This window comes from Lemur catta, chromosome 9, assembly GCF_020740605.2.
Source record: "Lemur catta isolate mLemCat1 chromosome 9, mLemCat1.pri, whole genome shotgun sequence".
NCBI lineage: Eukaryota > Metazoa > Chordata > Mammalia > Primates > Lemuridae > Lemur > Lemur catta.
This window is the reverse complement of record NC_059136.1, coordinates 7,900,594-7,922,072: the sequence shown is the minus strand read 5'-3', so window position 1 is coordinate 7,922,072 and position 21,479 is coordinate 7,900,594. Positions and strand designations below refer to the sequence as shown.

Genomic DNA, 21,479 nt, shown 5'->3' with positions numbered 1-21,479 from the left:
GTTTTGTCTCAGTAGGATTTATTTCAGCCTTCCTCTTAAATATATACACACAGAATAATACATTATAAAATGAATACTGGATTTTGATTCGGAACACCTAAGTTTTTCTCTTGCTTTCTCTTCCTTCCAGCCTTATAAACAAGAGAGTGATACCTGTCTTGCCTACTTCACAGATTCACTTCCAGTACTGAAGGAATAATGTAGGTTAAGGTGCCTTCTCAGCTGCAAGGTGCTATCGAAATGTCATGAATGATTACATACGATCCCACACATGTTGTCAGAGCAGGCCAAAATTATTTGTTAATCCATCAGATATCTATCGGTGGTAATAACATTTCATGGATTTAAAGGACTCTTTTTATTTCATAGCATTGAGGAAATTCTGCCTAAGACATTAGAAATGTCTCAGGATTAAGTAATGTAACCTTTGGAGAGAAAGAAATACTTCATTATTTGCAGGTGTTAGGATTTTTCTCCCTGGAAATATCAAGAGAATCAACAGAAAAGATAACAACAACAACAAGAAAAAAAGAATGTAAGAAAGCTTAAGAACTTGGAAATGCCAATGAAAGCTTTTTTCCTTTAAAAAAAAAACATGTAAAAAGAACACATACAACAGAAAAACAAAAATACACATTTCTATTTCTGCAAAACGAAGAGACAAATTTCTAGGTTCTTTTAAGGGCTGTTAAAAGCAGCCAAGTTCTTGCAGGATTTCAATGGAAGAAACATGGAGAGAAGTGGAGAATGGAGAGTTCATCAGCAGATGTGATGTGTTTCCATGCCCAGCAAAAATATGTTTCAAAATTGAAGGTAAAATGAGTCCATTTTCAGACAAACAAAAAGTTGAGTGTTCACGGCTTAGTAGATCCATAATAGAAGAAATATGAAAGGGTGATTTTAGGCAGTAGAAAAATGAAACCTGATGGAAGTTTGCAGATGCAGTAAGGAATGAAGAATAATTAAAAAGGTAAATATGTGGTTAAATCTAAATTGATATTGACCTTATAACACAATAAATATAAATGTCTTATGGATATTAAGATGTATAGTGGGAACTAAAATATAGTAAATTCTATAAGTCAAAGATGCATTTAGTAATCTCTAAGGTAACTGACTAAAGAAGAATAAAGCAATATACAACTATTAAGCTAATAGAGGGAAAAAATACCCGATGAATCAATTAAGGTAAGATAAGAAAGAATTGATCATACAATAGTTAGGACAAATGGAGAACAAATAATAAAATGATAGCATTAACATCACATAAATCATTAATTACATCAAATGCAAATTGACCAAATGCTCCAATAAAAAGAAAATTAAAGAATATTAGAGTAAATAAAATAAAATATTCAACCATATGGTGCATCAAGAGACAAATACTTCTTGAAAATTTATGGAAAGATTGAAAGTAAAGGGATGAAAAAGATATATATTATAAATACTAACCAAAAGAAAGCCAGCATAGCCATATTACTACAGACAAAGGAGACTTTATTCCTGATAGCCCTAAACTGGAAAAACTCAAATGTGTATCAACAGATGAAAGGATAAACAAATTGTGGCACAGCCATTGCTATGTGGCACACTGGACTATAACTCGGTGATTAGAAGGAACAAATTATGGATTTATTCAACAACATGGATGACTCTCAAAAGCATTATGCTAAGTTAAAGAGGCCAGACATAAAGGTTATATACTGTATGATCCAATTATTATGAAAGTCCAGAAAAGAAAACACTGTAGTGGAAAAAAGCAGATCAGTGGTTGTCGGAGGCTGGGGTGGGGTGAAGGGATTGCCAGCAGAGGGGAATGAAGGGAATTTGGCAAATGATATTGATGTTTTATATGAGGATCACATGACACTGTATACATGTGTCAAAATTCATTGAATTGTAACATTAAAATTGGTAAAAATTTATTTTATGTAAATTATACCGCAATAAAGCTAATAAAAAAGATGGAATGGAAGTATCTTTTCATATTGATATGGAAAGCTCTCCAATATATATTGGTAAATAAAAATGTGCAGTGAATAAAATGTGCATAGTATGCTCCCTTTTGTGGGAAACATTAGTATAATATACCCTTCATAGACATACACATTTTCCCACCGCATCTCTTTTCACAAGAATTTTCTCTTTCGCTGCCACTTCCTTTTCCACTCCTGTTCCTGTCTCCTCCCTTCCTCACCCCATTTCCCTTCCATCAGGTTTTCACGCACTCTCTCCTAGGTTTGCTGGTCTTCGTGTTAGCTGACCTCACCTTGAAATCACAATCTGCTCTCCTGGCCGTTCTTCCACACTTCAACCCTGTTCTCTAACTCTTCAGCTTCAACAAGAAGCCCCATCCCATCACAGCTTTGCATAATGATTTTGCATGGTCCTTCCACAGCTTACAAGATTATTCTCCACCTTCTTAGCATGTGCTACCACGGTCTGCAGAAGCAGGTCCAAACTTAGCTCTGTAGCTTCACTCCCCCTCTTGCCTTCCAAATAGCTAATGCTTCAGTCACGTAAAATCACTTCGCTCTCCCTCAAGTATTATGTACTTTAAGACCTTAGTAGCTTACAGATAGAACTATAATACTTAGGCTTTTCTACTGCTTCCCTCCTTTCTTTTCTTTACCTGGCAAACACTCAAACTAAACGCACTAGATCAAATGTTACCACTTATGTGAAAATTCATTTTTTTACTCTTCCTTACCTGTGGTGTCCTATTTGAAAACTCATTGCTTTTATGAACATTGACATATGATTATTTGCTGAAGAGACAAACATGCCAGATAGGGATAAAGAAGACACAAAAATTACTCAGATGACCTCTACTTGCAAATGCATCTCTATGTAAAGATACCTTTGAATAAATGTCACAACTGCACACAAATAGGATCCTTCTATGACACAACTCTTTCCTATTTCTTTTTTCACTCACTATTATGTCACAGATATTTTCTTGTATCAACAGAAAAAGACCTAGGTGTCATTTTTAATGGCTGCATAATATTCTGTTTCATGTGTCACTTCCTTAACTAGTTTCCTGTCAATACACATTTAAGTCATTCTCAGTTGCTTGTGTTGGTATAAATAATGTGTTAACGAGTATTCCACTGTGCTTGCTTGTAGAAATGTTTGAAAAATGTTCCTGATCACATTGGATCGTAATTATCTGTATTCCTGTCTTTCCCATAGACTATCATTAGTTCCCCAAGGGCAAAAACCATTATTTCTCTTGGAATCCGTAGAACCCTGTAGAGTGGCAGTGGGAGCTTAATATATATTGTTGAAAGAAAAAAGGAATAAATGAATGGATGTTTATATAGTTGGGTACACATGTATATCATCACATATGTCTTCAGTTTTTACTCAACTTTTCTTTGGCCTAAAGGCCTGATATATCTTAGGTATTATTCAATCCCCTACTTGTTCCTAATATCTCTTTACAGATGTCATTACTCCTGACATAAATTCAATAGGTAGATTTAAGAATTAGGATGTGGACAAACCATGACTCCTCCATAGATTGTGATGGTCTCTGGAAGAGATATTATAAATTCCAGAAAAAAAAATACAAATACCTGACAGTTTTTGCCTGTCCCTAAGCAGAAATGAGTTACTAAGACTGAAATTGTCAATTACAAGAAAAAACACATGCCTGTGAGTTGCATACTATTTACAGCTGTTGTACATTGTGGGTTCTCTGGAGTACCATTTGCTGTTACAACTGAATGGTTCCATAAGTTTAACTCACCAATATGACTGCAAAATTGTCTTAAATCACAGAGGGGAAGAGAGGAAAACCAACTAAAAACGGCTAAAATGCTGCTTATGTCTTCATGAGAATCCACAATTTTCCCCATTTGCTTCTTCAGGATGCCAGAACAGCCTGTTAGGTCTTGTGGTGTATTACAATATAGCAGATATGAACCTGACTCTCCAAAGGAAAGAAACACACTGTTACTTGTCTTTCTGACTAATGCACTGCATTGTACTGGGCACATTAGGCAATGGAAGCCAACTGGCCCAGACAATGAGAGTGTTCAGTTAGTGTCAAAATTTACAAGCACTTAAGCTATTTTTTTATTTCTTCTTGCTAGGCTGGAAGCACTTACTATTGTTGTCCAATATACTGCAAATGAACATAGTTCAAAAATCACAAAGAGATTGATATGGAATTATAGAACCGAAAATAGGATACTGATTGGGTACAAATTCATCAAGCCTCTTTATTTCTAAACAAGCTTTTCATTGGCATGCCAACACAGCTTGCTTTGGAAGAGTGAAACTGACTGTGAGCAAATGATATAGTGGCAAAGTTGACCTCCAGTTAATTTCAATTGCGCTCAGCTGGCTAACTGTATATCTCTTTCCCCCAACATGCTATTTAGAAAGTTTCAGTTACTGAGCCATTAGTCTTACAGGCAGAACACCTAATCTGCTATGAACTAAATATTTGTGTCCCCCTAAAATTAATGTTGAAATCTTAATCCCCAAAATGATGTTATTAGAAGGTGGGGACTTTGAGATTTGATTAGGTCATGAGGGTGGGGCCCTCATAAATGGGATCAGTGCTCTTATAAAAGAGGCCTGAGGGAGCTCAGTTGTTCCTTCCACATGTCAGGACACAGGGAAAGGCAGCCAACTAAGAGCCAGAAAGTGGGCCCACATGAGACACATAATCTCCTGGCACCTTTATCATGCACTTCTCAGCCTCCAAAGCGGTATGAAATAAATTTCTGTTGATTGTAACCCCCCCAGCCTATGGTGTTCTGTTAGAGCAGCCCCAGCAGACTAGACAAACCCATTGCTCAGTCTCTTCAAGAACTTCCATAACTCATCTCATGTTGAAAAGGGTGGGGCTGGAATTTGAACCCTGGCAACATGGCTCATAAGGTTGTTCTCTAATTCACTACATCATGCTGTCTCTGATCAGGCGAATGTATTATCCACAATAATTTTAGAGTTCTTTTTCTAAACCACAGTCTTTGGCATATCTTTGCCCTGGTGAAAGACCATCATTGACTCCCCGTTTTAAAAAAAAATAGTGGTTCTCAACTCTTCTTTTCTGAAACATATTAATATGTGTCAAATATCATTCTTATTACAACTCACTCTTTCACTCTGTTCTCTTCAATCTAGAAAGCACACATGAATGCCTGTCGTTCAAGGTAATATTATTGTAGGGATGACTTTAAACCTGATCTCATATTCACATGTTAGACTTGAATGTAACAGGATGTAACAGAAACATGATTACAATGGCCTAGCCAAATAGTAGTTTATGGTTCTCAAATATCCAGAAGTCTTGAAGAAGCCAGTGAAGGTGTGGTGTAGCTGCTTAAGGAATCTGCTAAAAACACTGGCTCTTTCTAACATTTATGGTCACTATTCTTAGCATGTGATTTTGATTTTCAAGTTGGTTTTCTCACATGAAGATATCACATCTAGGTGCAGGTGCAAACAAGAAGAAAGGCAAAAGACAAAACAAAAGCCAAGTAGGCATTTGCCAGGTGAAATTATCTCCTTTAATTAGTTTTCCATTAAAGACTAGCCCTCTGCTCACATTTCTCTCTCACTAGGCACAACCAGGTTAAATGTCACTTCTACACACAAGAGGATCCATGAGGCTAAGTATTTTAATCTAGACAAATTCCTTCTCCCACAAAATCAGGACTCTGCTAATAAGAAAGAAGAAGAGAAGGGCTGTTGGGCAGGCTACCAGCATTTTGTGCCATGTGTAGAATATCATGAGCAAACATTCACTCTTTCATTTGTATCTGATTCTGTGATAGTCTCCGCTACTGGTCACAGGACAGAGAGATGCTTACTCCGTGGTTGAGAACAGGATAAAGTCCAAATCCCTAAACGAAACACATAAGAAGGGATCCTACCAGTTTGACATCAGCCTACTTTTCTAAATTTGTATTCCACCATCTCTAACTCTTTGCTTCAGCAACACGTAACTTTGTTTTTGAATGCATTGGCTTCTCCTCTGTGCTTCTTGCATGTGTCGTTTTCTTTGCTTAGAAGGCCCTTTTCACCTTTCCTATCAGGTAAATGACACTTACTCTGCAAGACCCAGTTCAAATACCAATTATGTCTCTGGAAATGTCCTTACTTCTCTCAGATCTATTTTTTTCATATGTGCCTTATATACACCTCCATTAGCTCACTTGTCATTATTTGCTTACATATTTGTCACTACTGACAAATGCTATGGCCTCTTGGAGAACAAGGACTCTAATGTATTCAACTTGTTCTACTTAGTGCTTTCCGTAGTTACTGAAATATGCTCAAGACACCTGCTTAAGGGAAAACATAGCTGAATTTTATCTCCAATGTGTAGACGACTCACAAGGAGCTGAAGTGACCTGCTCTCACCATAGTTAGTAAAAATGCACTGATTTACACTCCTTAAATCTAGACCTCAGTGGATTAACGGCTGCCAGCAGAAATATGGAAGAGAAAGATAGTGTGGGGATTTTTTGGTTTTAGTTGATGATAATACAATTCAGTAATTTAAAAGTTTATTTCCTTATCTTCTATCACTTGTTCTTTAGTTTTGTAACTGAGAATTATTCAGTTTTTTTCCTTCTTTGTGCACAATTTGAGATGCAGTTTGTGCCCTCAAAAATGCTGTTATTTAGATTCCACATGTAAATGAGATCATGCAGTGTTTGTGCTTTTGTGTCTGGCTTATTTCTCTCAGTGTAACGTCCTCCTGGCTCGTCTGTGTTGCTGTAAATGACAAGATTTCATTCTGTTTTATGGTTGAATAGGGCTCCCTCTATTTATCTATCTCACATCTCACATCTCACATCTTCTTCTTGGCCCATTCTCTGTAGATGGGCATTTAGGTTGATTCCACATCTTGCCTATTAGCAATAGCATGGGAGTTTCAAGAAACAGGATCAAAGTTCCTGCAATAAATATGAGAATGCAGATATCTCCTCAATATACTGATTTTATTTCTTTTGAATAAATATTGAGTAGTGGGATTGCTGGATCATATTATTTGAGGAACTTCCATATTGAGTAGAATGGTAGTTACCCAAGGCTAGGGAGTTCAGGGGGAGGGAGGAACAGGAAAGGTACAAACTTACAGTTAGGAGGAACAAGTTCTGGTGTTCTATTAATGTTACCAGTAGGGTGACTATAGCAGACAACAGTGCAGTGTAAATTTCAATATAGCTAGAAGAGAAGATTTTGAATGTTATCATATAAAAAAATGATAAATGTTTAAAGTGATAGATATGGTAATTACCTTGACTTGATCATTATACAATATATATATGCACTGAAACATCACATTGTATGCCACAAGTATACATTAAATAATAAAATAATAAAAGGCTACTGTTTAAAAGAAGAAAAAGCATATTGACTCAGTGATTTGAATGATATAGAAAGAAATTACTAGTTTATTAACCTTTAGGCTTAGTGGCTGGGGTATTTATACTTAGCAAATATTTAGTACTTGTTATTAGAGTAAGTTTAGGAGCAATAAGGAATTGGATGAGGATACAGAGGAGAAGATAATCAGGAAAAAAAACCCCACAAAATTGGACAAGGGGTTATAGTAGACATGGTGAATTCCTGGTGTGATACCATATCCTTCTCCTTCCTTCCTTGAGTGTATGGAGAACAGACATCACTAATCAATCAAAACACATTTTCCACCTCAGCCCAGACATGGCCTCAGAATACATCTCTTAAAGCCTTGAGCTTTAGCTTTACACTCTCTGAAGTCTTGCAGACCATGGAGGCAGGTGGAAAATGGGTAAATGTAGGTAAGATATGTATAAAAAACAATCAGCTTACTTAGAACTTCATGCCAGTCAGGTCTTCTGGTCCCCCAGAGACTATCTTAATGGCAATGGTAAGTGCATTTAGGTTTAATTGTCTCATGTCCCTTTTTCTATAGGACATCGTCCATATCAGGTGATCACTGCCCGAGTTCACCCAGGAGAGAGCAATGCCAGTTGGGTGATGAAGGGGGCCTTGGAGTTCCTGGTCAGCAGTGATCCTGTGGCGAGGCTCTTGAGGGAGAACTTCATTTTCAAGATCATCCCCATGCTCAACCCAGATGGCGTCATCAACGGCAAGTATGTGAGCGCCTGGCCTAACCTAGCCTGCATTCATGTTGCCATAGTGACACTTTGGCATTTCACCCAGTGGGCATGATTGGAGAGGCCTTGGTATTCTAGCAAGAATAAATTCTCTTGAGCTCCTGTTGTCTGGTACAAATAACAGTGTATTTTCCATATTTATTGATGCAAGTCTCACGGTTTCTTGGAATAGAAAGTTAAAGAATCATAGGAAATTAATGCCAGAGGAAATAATCTAGTCCAGCACTCTCCTTTTATAAAGGAGGAAATTGGCATTCAGGGTAATCAAATGACTTGCCCAAGTCACCGGGTGGGTTAGTGGCAAAGCCAGGGCTCAAACTGAGATGTCTTCACAGTTAAGACCAATGCTTATATTTACTTATTAATATTGACTACAGAGAAATCTTGATCATCAATTATATTTTACTGGATTCTGGATACAGCCATAATAAGGGTGTCACCCTAGCTAAATGGAATGTTGGCTAAAAATGAGACGGTTGGGGTAGTTCTTTTCTTTACCTGGTTTCTACATGTCCCTTTGGAATGTATGGTTGGAAAAAAGATGCCTGTGTCTGGTGAGGTCTTTTGGAAAGGGTCAGCATTCTCAGTTTGGGAGCTAAGGCTCAGATGTCAGATGATGCACCCAAGGTTACATGGCCTGTGGGTGGGAGAGGCAGGATTAACATTGACAAACACTTGTTTCAAACTTTGTGGACAAAGAACAAAGCCCCTTCCTATGGTAATAAATTATTGTTTTTACTATAGAAACAGACATTGTACCCTTTGGGGAAGAAAAAAACCAGAATACAAGATACAGTGAAAATATTAAAAGAAAAAATAATTTGAAAAGCTACAAATGAAAAATGTAAAAAAATCAGTATTAAAGGAGTAAAAACACAAGTTTAGAAAACTGAGGAAATAGAGCAATATTAAACTGGTGAAATGTATGAGATGATAAAATGAAAAAGATAAAGAAATGCTAAAAAGCAAAAAAAAAAACTTCAAAGAGATTAAAGAGACTTAAATAAATAAGAATGATTTTAGAAAGATGAAATTGTAATTATTTCTTTGAGGAAGAAATTAAATGTTAAACAGTTGAGAATAGACTAACTTCAAAGGCTAAGCACAAAACAAAGATAAGTTAAAAAGGCTAAAAATATAAAGATGATAAAATATAAAAAGAGGAACAGCATAAATTTCAAATGATGAAATATGGTAAACTATGCTAAATGAAAGCAAATCAAAGCTACAGACTGCAAGAATAAAATTTTAATAGACACACACATGCAAAAAAAGGAAAGATAAGTGAGGCACCCACGTGTTCCTAATAGGTCAGGTCGCTCTAGCTCAGCAGTTCCCAGACTCCATTTTTTTTCCCTCATGGAGCTTGTTTTAGGGCAGAGAATGCTGGGCACAGAGCAGAGACCCTTCTCTTTTTCTATAGTGACTGGTTGTCCTCTAAGCCCATGGGAAAACTGGGAGGCCAAGTCCTTCACAAAGAAACATCGCTCAGATGTCTGACAGCAGTTAGGCTTCTCTAAACTCTCAAGCTGGCCAAGGCCCCAGGAGCAGGGTTCTTTCCTGGTCAGTCAGAACTCAGCTGGCTCATGCCATGTGCTCCTTAACTCCTGACAGAAGCTCTGGGACACCAATGACTGGCTCCTCCCTGCTTAAGCAGCCAATGATTTTACTAGCAAGCTTTCTCATCATAAATGGATGGAAAACAGCTATGCGAGCTGTCTTGAGGGACATGATCCCATTTCGACATTTTCTCATCCAGGTTAGCTCTTTTCTGAAGTCTCTCCTTCCATGAATTGTCTGGGGTCTGACGGAGAAATGGAAGGAACACTGGGTCTGGAGTCATAAGTCTGGTTTGGAATTCTGGCCCTCCCCCGCCCTGCTCAGTTTTCTCTTCTTTTGTAAGAGCAAGACAGTGTGCTCCCTGTTGACCTTTCTGGGAAAAGGTCTCATAAGCCCAGGGCAATATTCAAGCTTAGGGATTAAGTATTGTTGTTTCTTGCATTTCCAATGCTCACACTTCCAAATTGGGGGCTTGATCCAGGCCTCTGGTGTAAAGGTTAATGTGGTTCAGTCACTCAGTCTCCTCCTGGCCTGGACACACATTATTTCCAGCTCACAGCTGGTTGTTCTGGGGTCCCAAATGGCAGGCCAGCTTCTTCTCAGTGACACTAGCGTTCATCATCATTACCATTATTTATTATGACTAAAATTACCCTTTACAGTTACATAGCATCTTTCATCATGGAGCTCAAGGCACTTGGATCACCCAAACAATTTTGGCTGAAAGGGACTTGGAAATCACAGTGTTATTCTATGGATAGGAAGATCCACAGGTCATAGTACATCATTATGAAAAGAGTTGAGGCTGCCTAGGTGCATAACCTCTCGCAATAAAAGGGCTTAAAAGTCTCAGCACCTGAGCCCTCCTTTGAACATACCTAACACATGGTTTATCCAACTTCCACTTGAACTATTTCTGTGGTTGACATTCCATTTCAGGGCTTGCTCATTCCCTTGTGTGTAATTATGTAGATTTGTGTTTTATTGTATTTTGAACTTTGCCCTGTGAGCTTCACCCATTTTAGGCATTTTTCCCTTGGGCAAATTCCCTTTAGGTATTCATGGCTAAAATCTAACCCCCCTGCACACCTCTGAACTTCCCCATGCAAAGTCTATCCCAGCTTTATGCAGTTCACCTAGGCATTGTTTATGTGATATTGTTTCTGATGTTCTCATCTTTATTGATTTTCTCTGAACATACTCTTATTAATAGGCTTCTTAAAGGTGATAGAACTGCCTTGGGTGTCATCTGACCAGCAAAGAGGCAATCCTTGCATAATGATTAGAGAACCCAAACCTGAAATTGGCACTTATCCTACTAGACCGTACTTTTCATTTGCAAGTAATCATGGGCCTACATAGAGCTTGCAAGAATCTGTAAAAGTAGAATAGTTCCTTTCCATGGTGGTGGTGATGAAACCTCTGAAGATGGCTGGGAGGTTTTAATAACAGTGGTCATGGGACAAAGCCAGGATTTTCCAGCAAAATGTAGTGGATCTTGCCAAACCAAGGATCTCTTAGACCGACATTTCTGAACAGGAAAACCAAATACAAAGATGGATGGTTATAGTAAGTTCCAAAAGAAACAAATTGCTATCTTATTGGCTTGGTAGTATTGAATTGGGGTGAGTTCTAACTTAATCAGAAGGACTAATTCAGTGGTTCCTTGACTTTTTTATATTTTTCATTTTTATTTATTTATTTTTTTTGAGACAAGGTTTCACTCTGTCAAAAGGGACTAGAGTGCAGTGGTGTCAACATAGCTCACTGAAACCTCAATCTCCTTAGCTGATCCTTCTGTCTCAGCCTCCTGAGTAGCTGGGACAATAGGTACACACCAACATGTCTGGATAATTTTTCTATTTTTTGTAGAGACGGGGCCTTTGTCTTGCTCAGGCTGGTCTTAAACTCCTGGCCTCAAGTGATCCTCCTGCCTCAGCCCCCCAAAGTGCTAGTATTACAGGCATGAGCCACTGCACTTGGCCCCTTAACTCTTATAAATCTTCCCAAGGTAGAGTGAAATAGAACAGGGAGTCAACAAATTGCATTAGATCAGAAGTGATAATGACAGCTTGATTAAAGTGGGAAGTGAGGAGATTGTAGGTGGTACCTACACCACTTTAATGGCAGCCATGATGTGTAAATAGAGACAGGGCGAGGGATAGGAAGAAGTCAAACATGATTCCCAATTTTCAAATTTTAGTTGTTGGGTGGTAATGACAAAATAATTTTTATAAAGTCAACACACAGCCTAATAATTTATTTATAGGAGAATCAGAGCATATTGATTCTTACAGTATGTATAACTCTACAAACTTAATTACCTCCTTCCAAGGCCATTGCAGAACAGAAGCAAACAGCAATAAAGAGCAAAGGGTGAATTACAAATAGACACACCAAGGTATTAAGAAGTAAAAGCTGAATGCACTAGAGGAGACAAATCAAACTGTAAAAATCAGATAAAAAATCTTGACAGTTTAACAACGTGGGACCATTTAAAGTGTGTGCCAACAGTCTTTTACTCCACTGTGAGTTGTGAAGGTTTTACTCTACTGAAATAAGAGTCCTTATGGAGTTTACCTAAAAAAAATTATTCAACACTTTATATGGGCTAAGAAAGTATTTAGTTCTTTTACATATATTGTCTTATTTAATCATCACCATAGCCCAACAAATGTAGGTCTTCTATGCAATTTCTTTTTTTTTTTTTTTTTATTTCAGCTCATCATGGGGGTACATAAGTTCAGGTCATATACATTGTCCATGTCCCGCCCATCCCCCCGAGTCAGAGTCCCAAGCGCGTCCATTCTCATTCTCCAGACAGTGTGCCTGGCACTCATCATGTAGTCATACCTCCATCCCCTCCCCCCCCACCTCCCCGGGTCTGCACCTTCAAGCATGACCATTCCCCAACGATGATACGACATCTCTTTGGTTCTCCTGGAGAGAGCTGGAACCCATTATATTAAGTGAAGTATCCAAAGAATGGAAAAACAAGCATCACATGTACTCACCAGAAAACTGGTTTCCCTGATCATCACCTAAATGTACATCGGGGAAGGATACCAATTGGATATCAGACTGGGATGGGGGTGGGGGGAGGGGATGGGTGTATGCCTACATGATGTGTGCGTTGCACACCCTATGCAATTTCTTGATAGGAAAACTTAAGCACACAGGGGTTCAGTCTTGGGTGCAGTTTAAATATCTCATGTTACAGAGCCAGGGCTAGAACTCATGTCTGTCCACACCACTTGGCTGTAGAGATTTAAGGGAAATATCTTAAAAGCATCTTAAAATGTTCTAGCTTGGCAGGTTCTTGTATATTGTTTAGTCCCAGTGCTTCAAATCATAAGGAAACTGAGACCAAACAGGTAAGATGAGTTTTCCAAGATCATATACCTAGTTCAAGGCAGAAATGGCAAGAGAAATTGTCCAGATAATTGAGACACAAATATGCACATACATGCACACACATACATACCCATGTTTGAGGTTATATAGCAAGCTTGTGACAGAGCTGGGATTTGAACCCAGTCTGTCTAACTTTAAAACCCTTGTTCATTTTAGTCTACCAGCTGTTCCTAACCTCAGGTGGAGACACAAATAGAGTCTTTTGGTGGAACCTTTAGGGTTTTCTAGATATAAGAGTATATCATCAGCAAACAGAGATAGTTTGACCTCCTCTTTCCTGATTTGGATACACTTTATTTCTTTCTCTTGCCTGATTTTTCTGACTAGGATTTCCAGTGCTATGTTGAATAGAAGTGGTGACATTGGACACCCTTGTTTTGTTCCAGTTCTTAGCAGAATGCTTTCAACTTTTCTCTATTCAGTATGATGTTGGTCATAGGTTTTTCATGTATGGCTTTTATAATTTTAAGGTATGTTCCTTCTATGACTAGTTTTTTGAGGATTTTTACCATGAAAGGGTGCTGGATTTTGTGAAATGCTTTTTCTGCATTGATTGAAATGATCATATGGTCTTTGTTTTTGCTTCTGTCTTTGTGGTGAATCATCTTTTTTGATTTGCGTATGTCAAACCATCCTTGCATCCCTGGGATGAAACCCACTTAGATCTACTTTTTAATGTATTTTAAGTCTCTTCCAGATAATAACACATAGTAGTCATTCTTAGACTTTTGGATTTCACAGATCAATGTATTTAAATAGACAGAGGACTTATTAATAAGTACATCATTTTTAAAAAATTTGAACAAGTAAGAATAGAAGATCCTCTCTGAGCTCCCAAACAACAGACTGGTGAGAAATTCAACCTCAGTTACTGCTTAGGTTGCCTTCCCACCAAGATGGGATTATACAAATAACCCAGGAACATATGATGCTGAATCTAGAGATCACAGCAATGCACATACTTGCTATTTGAACTATGATACTTGTTGCCTGTGATGGCTTCTATGTGGGTAGGGAGCAGTGTACAGTCATTGAGTGGATTGGTTATTACCATTGTCAATCATCGTGAATAGTGAAAACTCTGTAACAGGACAAGATGCCTGAAAAATGGGTTCTTAATGGAGTTACCAGACACTAGGAGCTTGAGGAGCTCCATAAGGCTGGAGTTTGGAACTCTGAGAAAAGGGACTGACCTGGCTGGGGCTTCAGTGCACCAGAGGGCACAGCCTAGGGGATGAACGGGTCTAGAGTGGCCTGTATCCAAATGGTAAGGGAACCATTTAGGTCTCTCTTGCTGCTGGTACCTTCGAGGGTGTGCAGCAATATTGGTTCCATGAGTGCTCAAGAAGCTGGGATTGACTCACTGGCCTGCAGCTGCCCTAGCTTCCTTAACTGGAACTGGAAATCAGAAAGGGGATCTTTTTCTTTCCTTTCTCCTGCCTTCCTATCTCTCTCTAATGCCTCTCATTGGTAGAAGCTACAGAAAAGCCAATTGAGCCCTGTAGTTTGCAGAGGTTTGACAATAAGTGAAAATAAGCACAAAGCATCTATTAACTAAGTGCCTGACATGCACTATCATGGTGCTTAGAACTGTGTATATGTGACTGCTTTGTTCTGAAAAAACAAAATGGTTTTATTGTTCCAATGGAAAAAAATGACACATCATTACTATAAACAATTCAACATGTATGGAGAAAGCTTAAAGAAGAAATTGAAAAGCACCCAAATTCAAGACTATTGCATTACATAATTCCAACAGGCATCATTCACATTATAATCTATTATAATCACATAGTGCCTCTAGAATTTTGTAACATGGAGACTCTTCTGAATCAACCTGCCCAGAGAAAAACGCAAGTTGGAGGAGATCTATTAGTCATTTGTTTGAAAATCGACAGCTTTAATTATATCAGCTATTTCCTCAAGTATATTTCTATATCATACCTATTTTAACTTTCATAAGATAATATATTTTGTAGTATAATTTATAAACTAACAAAATCTTCCTAAGGCAAAGAATACAAATGATATCATCAGTAATTAATTTAAACAATTCTCCATTATAAACAATAGAAAGATGAATGGTCTTGTAATATTCTTAGTAAATTTTTCTGGTCATTTCCTTAAGATAAATTTTCAAAAGTAGTCAGATAAGCCCAATGTTATGTGTATTTTATATATATTTATTGCCAGATTACTCTCCTTAGAAAATTCACAGAATATATTCCTAATAGCAATGGATAAAAGTGCCTGATCCCCATACCTTTGTTAACGCTACACATCATCAACCTTTTTTATTTTTTGTCAATCTGATAGGATAAACATATGATTTCAATTTTTTAAATTTCTTAGACTTATGATTTCTAATTATTTTAACTACTTGAAAAAGTAAATATTTCACTCCCATTTTGTAGACTAAAAAAAAAACTGAGGCAAAAGGAGATTGAGTGATATACTCAAGGTCAGTCACATATGCAGTAAATTTCCAAGTTAGGAATTAAACTCAAGTTTGTCTGGTTGCAAAGCTTATATTTCTTCCACTAGGCTATATAGTCCCACTTCCAGACAATCAACAACTTCTAGACAATCATCTTGGTGACTCTCCTCTTGAATGTTTCCAGCATGGAATTTGGGAAGTAGTAGGTGCCTAATGTTTGTTAAGTCTAACTCTGGCTGCACCTACTCTTTCTAAAATCTCTTAAAATGTGGCCCTCCAGGTAAGGTCATTCCAGAACAGAGAAAGGATGCTAAAATGTTTTACTAGCTTATATTGGAAGGTAAAGTTTGTGTCCCATCCATTTGAGGCATGACTTTTGTTGAACCTTTTGGGCATCATAATTATTTAGCATTGTTCATTTCTTTGCCCTCTTTTTAGTCATTACTTACTGTTTTAAAAGAAATGCTGCATATACATCGGGGAGTCTGGTTTTAAGTCTGGGCAGTCTCCCAGTCCCCCAGACACTTTTAATAGGCATGGGGTCTGTGGATCTACTGAAGCTTAGAGGATTTATTCTCTTAAAACTCTTGGATCATGTTGGAAAATGACTCCATAGATTTGCTGGTCCATGTTTGGCTTCCAAAGCACATGTTGCCTGTATGCCTGTGGGTGTGAGTTCTACAGTGTTCCCCCACAAAGCAAGGGTGGAGGACAAAGGCTCCCCTGCTGGATGAAGAAGGAGAGGCAGGAAGAAGGAGGGAAATCAGCAAAGGCACAGGAAGACTGGCTGTCTGGTGGTCAACCTCCCAGTGTCCCTCTGTTTCTATTTCTTTCTTTCTTTCTGTGTCTCAATCTCTGTCTGTTCCTGTCTCTTTGTCTCTTTATCTTTCTCTCTCTCTGTAACACAGCAAGGCACTGTGTTCCCCTCCCTGAAGGCTAGATGATCACAAGCTGAAGAATATATACGAGAAAGTTCTGCATGTTCTGTGGGCTCTGGGAAGATGAGTTGATTCTGTCCATAAGTTTCTGTAGAAACAGGGCTAATGGTGCTGATGGCATAACATGAGATCATACTCCCCGTTGAACTCTCATTCCAAGGTTTCACCTCCAAACTTCTCCTTTCAGAGAAGCCAAGGCAGTCCAAAGCTTCTGTTGTGGCATCTCTCTGTGAAATGTTTGCTTATCCAAAAATTTTAATCTCTTAGCAGTTAACACTTATTCTATGTCAGCCACCTGTTTCTTCAACATGGAACTCAGCTGCTCTTCCTGGAGGCTGACAGAGGAGCTTAAATTTGCAATCGTGTTTAATTCCTGTGTTTAATTCCTCACTTTTTTATTTAGATTGCTCTGCTATTTTGTACTGTTTGGAATGGAGCAGAGTTATTAGTGGATGGACATTTTTGCTTTATTTGTTTTTAAGAAAAATTTTTTAGATATGGAGCAAAGGTTGAGTGTTCAAATGAAAATGTAAATCTGCATTCTTGTTCTACCCTGTTTGCGTATCTCTGTGTCAAGACACTCTAAGGGGAGTTGGGCAAAGGGCATTCAAACTCTCTCTTTGCTTTACTTTCCTTATATTTGGAAGTGGGAAAAATTGTTATTCTGATCCAGAAGAGGTCTAAGGAACTGTATTTTTCCCCAATTTACTTCCTGCCCTTACTGGAAAAAAGTAGGGATGAAAACCTCAGCCATTTGGAATGCTAAGATATGTCCCTAGACAAATAAAAAAGAGAACATTTATAGGAATATTTTAATTTCACTGCTTTTGTTTACAACTTGATAAAATGAAAGATAGATACATTTGACTTAAAAAAAATCCAGAAGTAACTTTTCTGCCTTAAATTCTTTCCTTGCAAATGTCTTTCAGTAATTCTCAAATCATGGTCTGTAGGCATTGGCTTGACAAGGGGATGGCTTTAGACAAGGGGATGGCTTTAGACAAGGGGATGGAGGTTGAGAGACCCATAGAAAACAGGGCATTTGTTTGCAACTGTCCAAACCTCTGTACATAAACCACAGGAATAGTATGGACTCAGAGAACATTTGAAGGCCCTGGTTCTGGAGGGAAATGCAACACACTCAATCTTGCTGATGAACTTGTTCATAGAGACCAAAATGGAAATTATTTGCTCTGGGAAGTCTTATGGTCCTGCTGCTAAGTCATTTGCATAGTGTTAAATGATGCATAGTGCTGGGGCTGGGTCCTGAGCGTGCATTCCCAAGGGCTTCCTCACTCATACCCCAACCGTACCACCTCCTGCACAGAGAGAGTCAGGTGTTTGAGGACTCCATTTGCCTTCCTCAGACATTGCAGTTCCAAATAAATATTACTATTTATTATTCCCAAATTTAGGGTTATTAATTATATCAGCATAAACCTAATTTATGCCATCATAAACAGCAATAATAAATGCTGCCAAATGCTAATACCCAGCTCTTGCCAACTGTGCCTGTAGTTGATGGGTTTCCCCCTCACTTCCCAGAAGCATTAAATTAAAAATGATTCAGTGTTGCTGAATCATTGATCAAGTTGGGGCCGAGGCTCTTGGGAAAATGCACTTGTTTTGTTAAATGCTTTGCTCCTTCATTGGCTGGGCAACGTCTGATGTCTGTCTGCATTCCAGTGTTCCTCCTTTCCTCCCCCAGCCCATCCTCCTCCAATCTTCCTGTAGGGCAGGGACACAGGGATAGGGGGACATACATGAGCATCTATTCTTCTGTCTCAAATTCCCCTTTAGACATCTCTCTTCTTCGCATTCTCACTCGTGACACTTTTTTTCAACATACACTTAAAAGTCTTCATAAAGCAGACCCTTGGGATTAATACAGATTTGTTATTTCTCAATTCCCATCACATCTACCATGTATTTAGGGATGAATGCTGCACGGCTACTGAAAATACATGAAAATCTATAACTGGAAAATAGGAAGCACAGCCCTGACAACCCCTGCCAAAACTGGGGATGCCTTTTCTTTTGTTATTTACTCTCGGGGCACTCTGTTTTTGTGAAGTAAGAGGGAGGCCTCTCCCCTGGTTATCAGAGCTATAACACAATCTCATTGCCTTTCTCAAGGGGAAACAATTTTTGCTTTTCCTTCGTTCTCCCAGGCTCTAGTGTTTTTTCCATCTGTGATGATGGTGATGATGATGTAGTACAAAGAATTTTGACCTGGCGAAGAGAAGACCCAGCTTATGTTAAACCTTTCCAGCTGTGTGGCTTTAGACAAGTTATTTAATCCCTCTACTTCTGTTTCTTCAATTTATTAATGGAGTAGTAAGCCCTAACTCCTGCACCTTGCTTTTGATTAGTAGCATGATCAAATACCATAATGCTTCAAAACTATTTAGCACTATACAACAGTAAAGGTTCCTCTTACTGTGTTCTGATGTGTAAATTTTAATGGTAGAGTGTCAAAGCTCTTCTCAATGACCAGTCTAAGTAGGCTTAAGGATCTTTGCCCTGCTTTTCATTTCTTAGTTTCTCAAAGAGATCCAGGACAAGCCATGGCAGTAGGATAGAAATTCTGCAGAGGGAGGGACAAGGTCAAAGGTGAGAAAGGCTCCGTTAGATACATATAACTGTCTTGTTAAAGCATAGGTTGTCTTTCTGGTTTTAAAATTATGGAGTGGGTGTCAGACTGAATACATTGCACAAAAAACACAGCATTAGAGAAAGCTTAGAACTGGGGAGTTCTGCTAATACCTTTTTTCCTCCTCATGCCCTCATGCTTGGTCTTTAAGTAGAATTACTTGGCCTGTTGGAATGGACAAAATACCTGGCTTCTTGCCTTTGGAAGCCAGCATATAATCAGCTTCCATCAGGAAGTCTCTGAAAACTTTTCAGGGCATCTGTATGAGCAGAGTCTGTAGTCCATGGAGTCTGTCTTCCCCAGCCTGGGACTGCCTCCCAGTCTAAGAAGAGAGATGTCTAAAGGGGAAACAGAAGAAATCTCCTTGTACCCAAGCCTCAAGATCACAGAAGCCCAGGTTCCTAGAAAAGTGTATTCCGTTAGGAAACAGAAGAAATTGCACCTCCAAGGTGGGTGTTGGGAAATTGCCTTAGAGGCTTATACTCTCTAGTTCTGCCTGTGTTCTTCTGCCTGGAAGGCCAGAGTTTATAACAGGAAAGTCAAAGGCAGCACATGCACTTTGATAATGCAGATTCACCCTTCCTGCCCTGACTTCCAGGTTACCTTTTCCTTGGTTATCTATCTCTCTGGGCCACCCAGCCATTTTGAATTATTAGCCTTACTCCTTCATTGCCAGCTCCCTTCTTGCAAATAGGCTCCTATACATCTTTGCTCCACAGAAACACTTTCTTCTCTATTTACAGTTTCTTGCTGCTCCCCCATCCTTCCCCCTGGCCCAATAACTAACAGCCAAGGAGGTAAATAAGAAACATAACTCTTTTTGGCCATTATTTTTTTTTTTTGTTACTCTGCACTGGAATGTATATAAGAATAAGGAAACAAATCTTATTACTAAAGTAATTATGATAAATAAAAAATAACTGAGAGTGGAGCTTAAGGAAGAGGGCACGTCAGGGGAGTGATTACAGCAGGGTTTTAAAAATTTCATTTACTAGTGCCAGTCTCTGCTGCTCTCTGTTGGTGCCCTGTTTAGGAGATTGTGTGTAATTAGAGAGTGGTTGTTATTGCTCTGTGGACACACCCCTCTCCCCAGCTGATTTATGCTTTGGGTCTTTAAAGGGGGAATTTGGCTCAGGGAATCCCTTGAGAAATCTCCTTGTCAGCAGTCCCATGTTGGGAACAGCAGCATTTAGCATGTTAAGTTGCATCATCATCAAATCTTGGGAACTGCAAAGAATTACTTGGCATCTTTCCCTCTGTAGATAAAATTCCCTTTAACTGGTCTACACAGATGTGCATTCACCCCATCATCTGTGGGTCTCTAAGGAGAGGTCACAGAGTATCCCTTTGTGAAATATGTGGGTGCTGACCAATCATAGAGTTAAAATGTTTTTCCTTATAGTCAATCTAATTTTATCCAAAAGCAATTTATGTCCATTTGTTTTTGTATGGGCTGCATTAGAAATGTGGGCAGTCATTTTTCTTCATTAATTATGACTATTATCCTATTTACGACAGTCATCTTTCCAAGTTGTTTTGGTATTTAAGTCTTTCTTAAATTTAACTCTTTCTTCTTGAACCTAAATCATATATGGTCTGGGGTTAGTCCCAATACACAGTATTTTAACTACAGTGCAAATGTCACTGTTTTGTTTCTTTAAACTTCTCCAAGTCACTCTTGAGTGTGGAAGGCAGACAAGCCATAGCATAATGGCTTACCTATGCCTCTTAGCACGTTCTTTAACATTATCACTTACCCGCACTTATTAATTTGTCATGTGAGCGTGTACTCCTCTAAGTTGTTCTATGTAAGTGATTTAAGTCATCTATATATTTGAAATCTAGAACAAATACAGCTTAGACACAGATACAACACTTCCTCCTCCAACCACCACTGTCACCGCCATCCCTACTGTCACCACCACCACCACCAATGACAAGAAAATGGCAAATATTAATTGGGCATTTAACACATGCTTGATAATGCTAAACACTTTACATCTGTTCCCTTTCAATCCCTGGAACCACCTTCTGTGGTATTACTAATACTGACTTTACCAATGAGAAAACATATTTTTAGAGCAAAATAAATGTTCAAGGGTACAAAGAACATAGATAGTAATTGGATTAGGAGGGTGTTGAATCCAGTTTTGTTTTTCTTTTTTTAATTGTGATTCTAGACCCTGGCTACTCACCACTACATTATATACGAAGTCAGAAGTCATAGAATTCTGTGATGTTAGAGTTGAAAGACATCTTACATGTCAAAAAATCCAGCCCCACTCTTTGTAGATGAAAAAACAAAAAAGGAAAGGATTCCCAATAAAGTCCAGCAGGTTCTTAAA

At 38.5% G+C, this 21,479-nt stretch overlaps 1 protein-coding gene across 1 annotated transcript in view; it reads left to right on the top strand.

Annotated features, from left to right (window-relative positions):
* AGBL1 (AGBL carboxypeptidase 1) overlaps window positions 1-21,479 on the top strand; it is a 641,096-nt gene that overhangs the window by 192,519 nt on the left and 427,098 nt on the right. Inside the window, exon 18 of the mRNA XM_045560454.1 lies at window positions 7,928-8,108. Coding sequence (XP_045416410.1) covers window positions 7,928-8,108 — 181 coding nt within the window. The remainder of the gene's footprint in view (window positions 1-7,927; window positions 8,109-21,479) is intronic.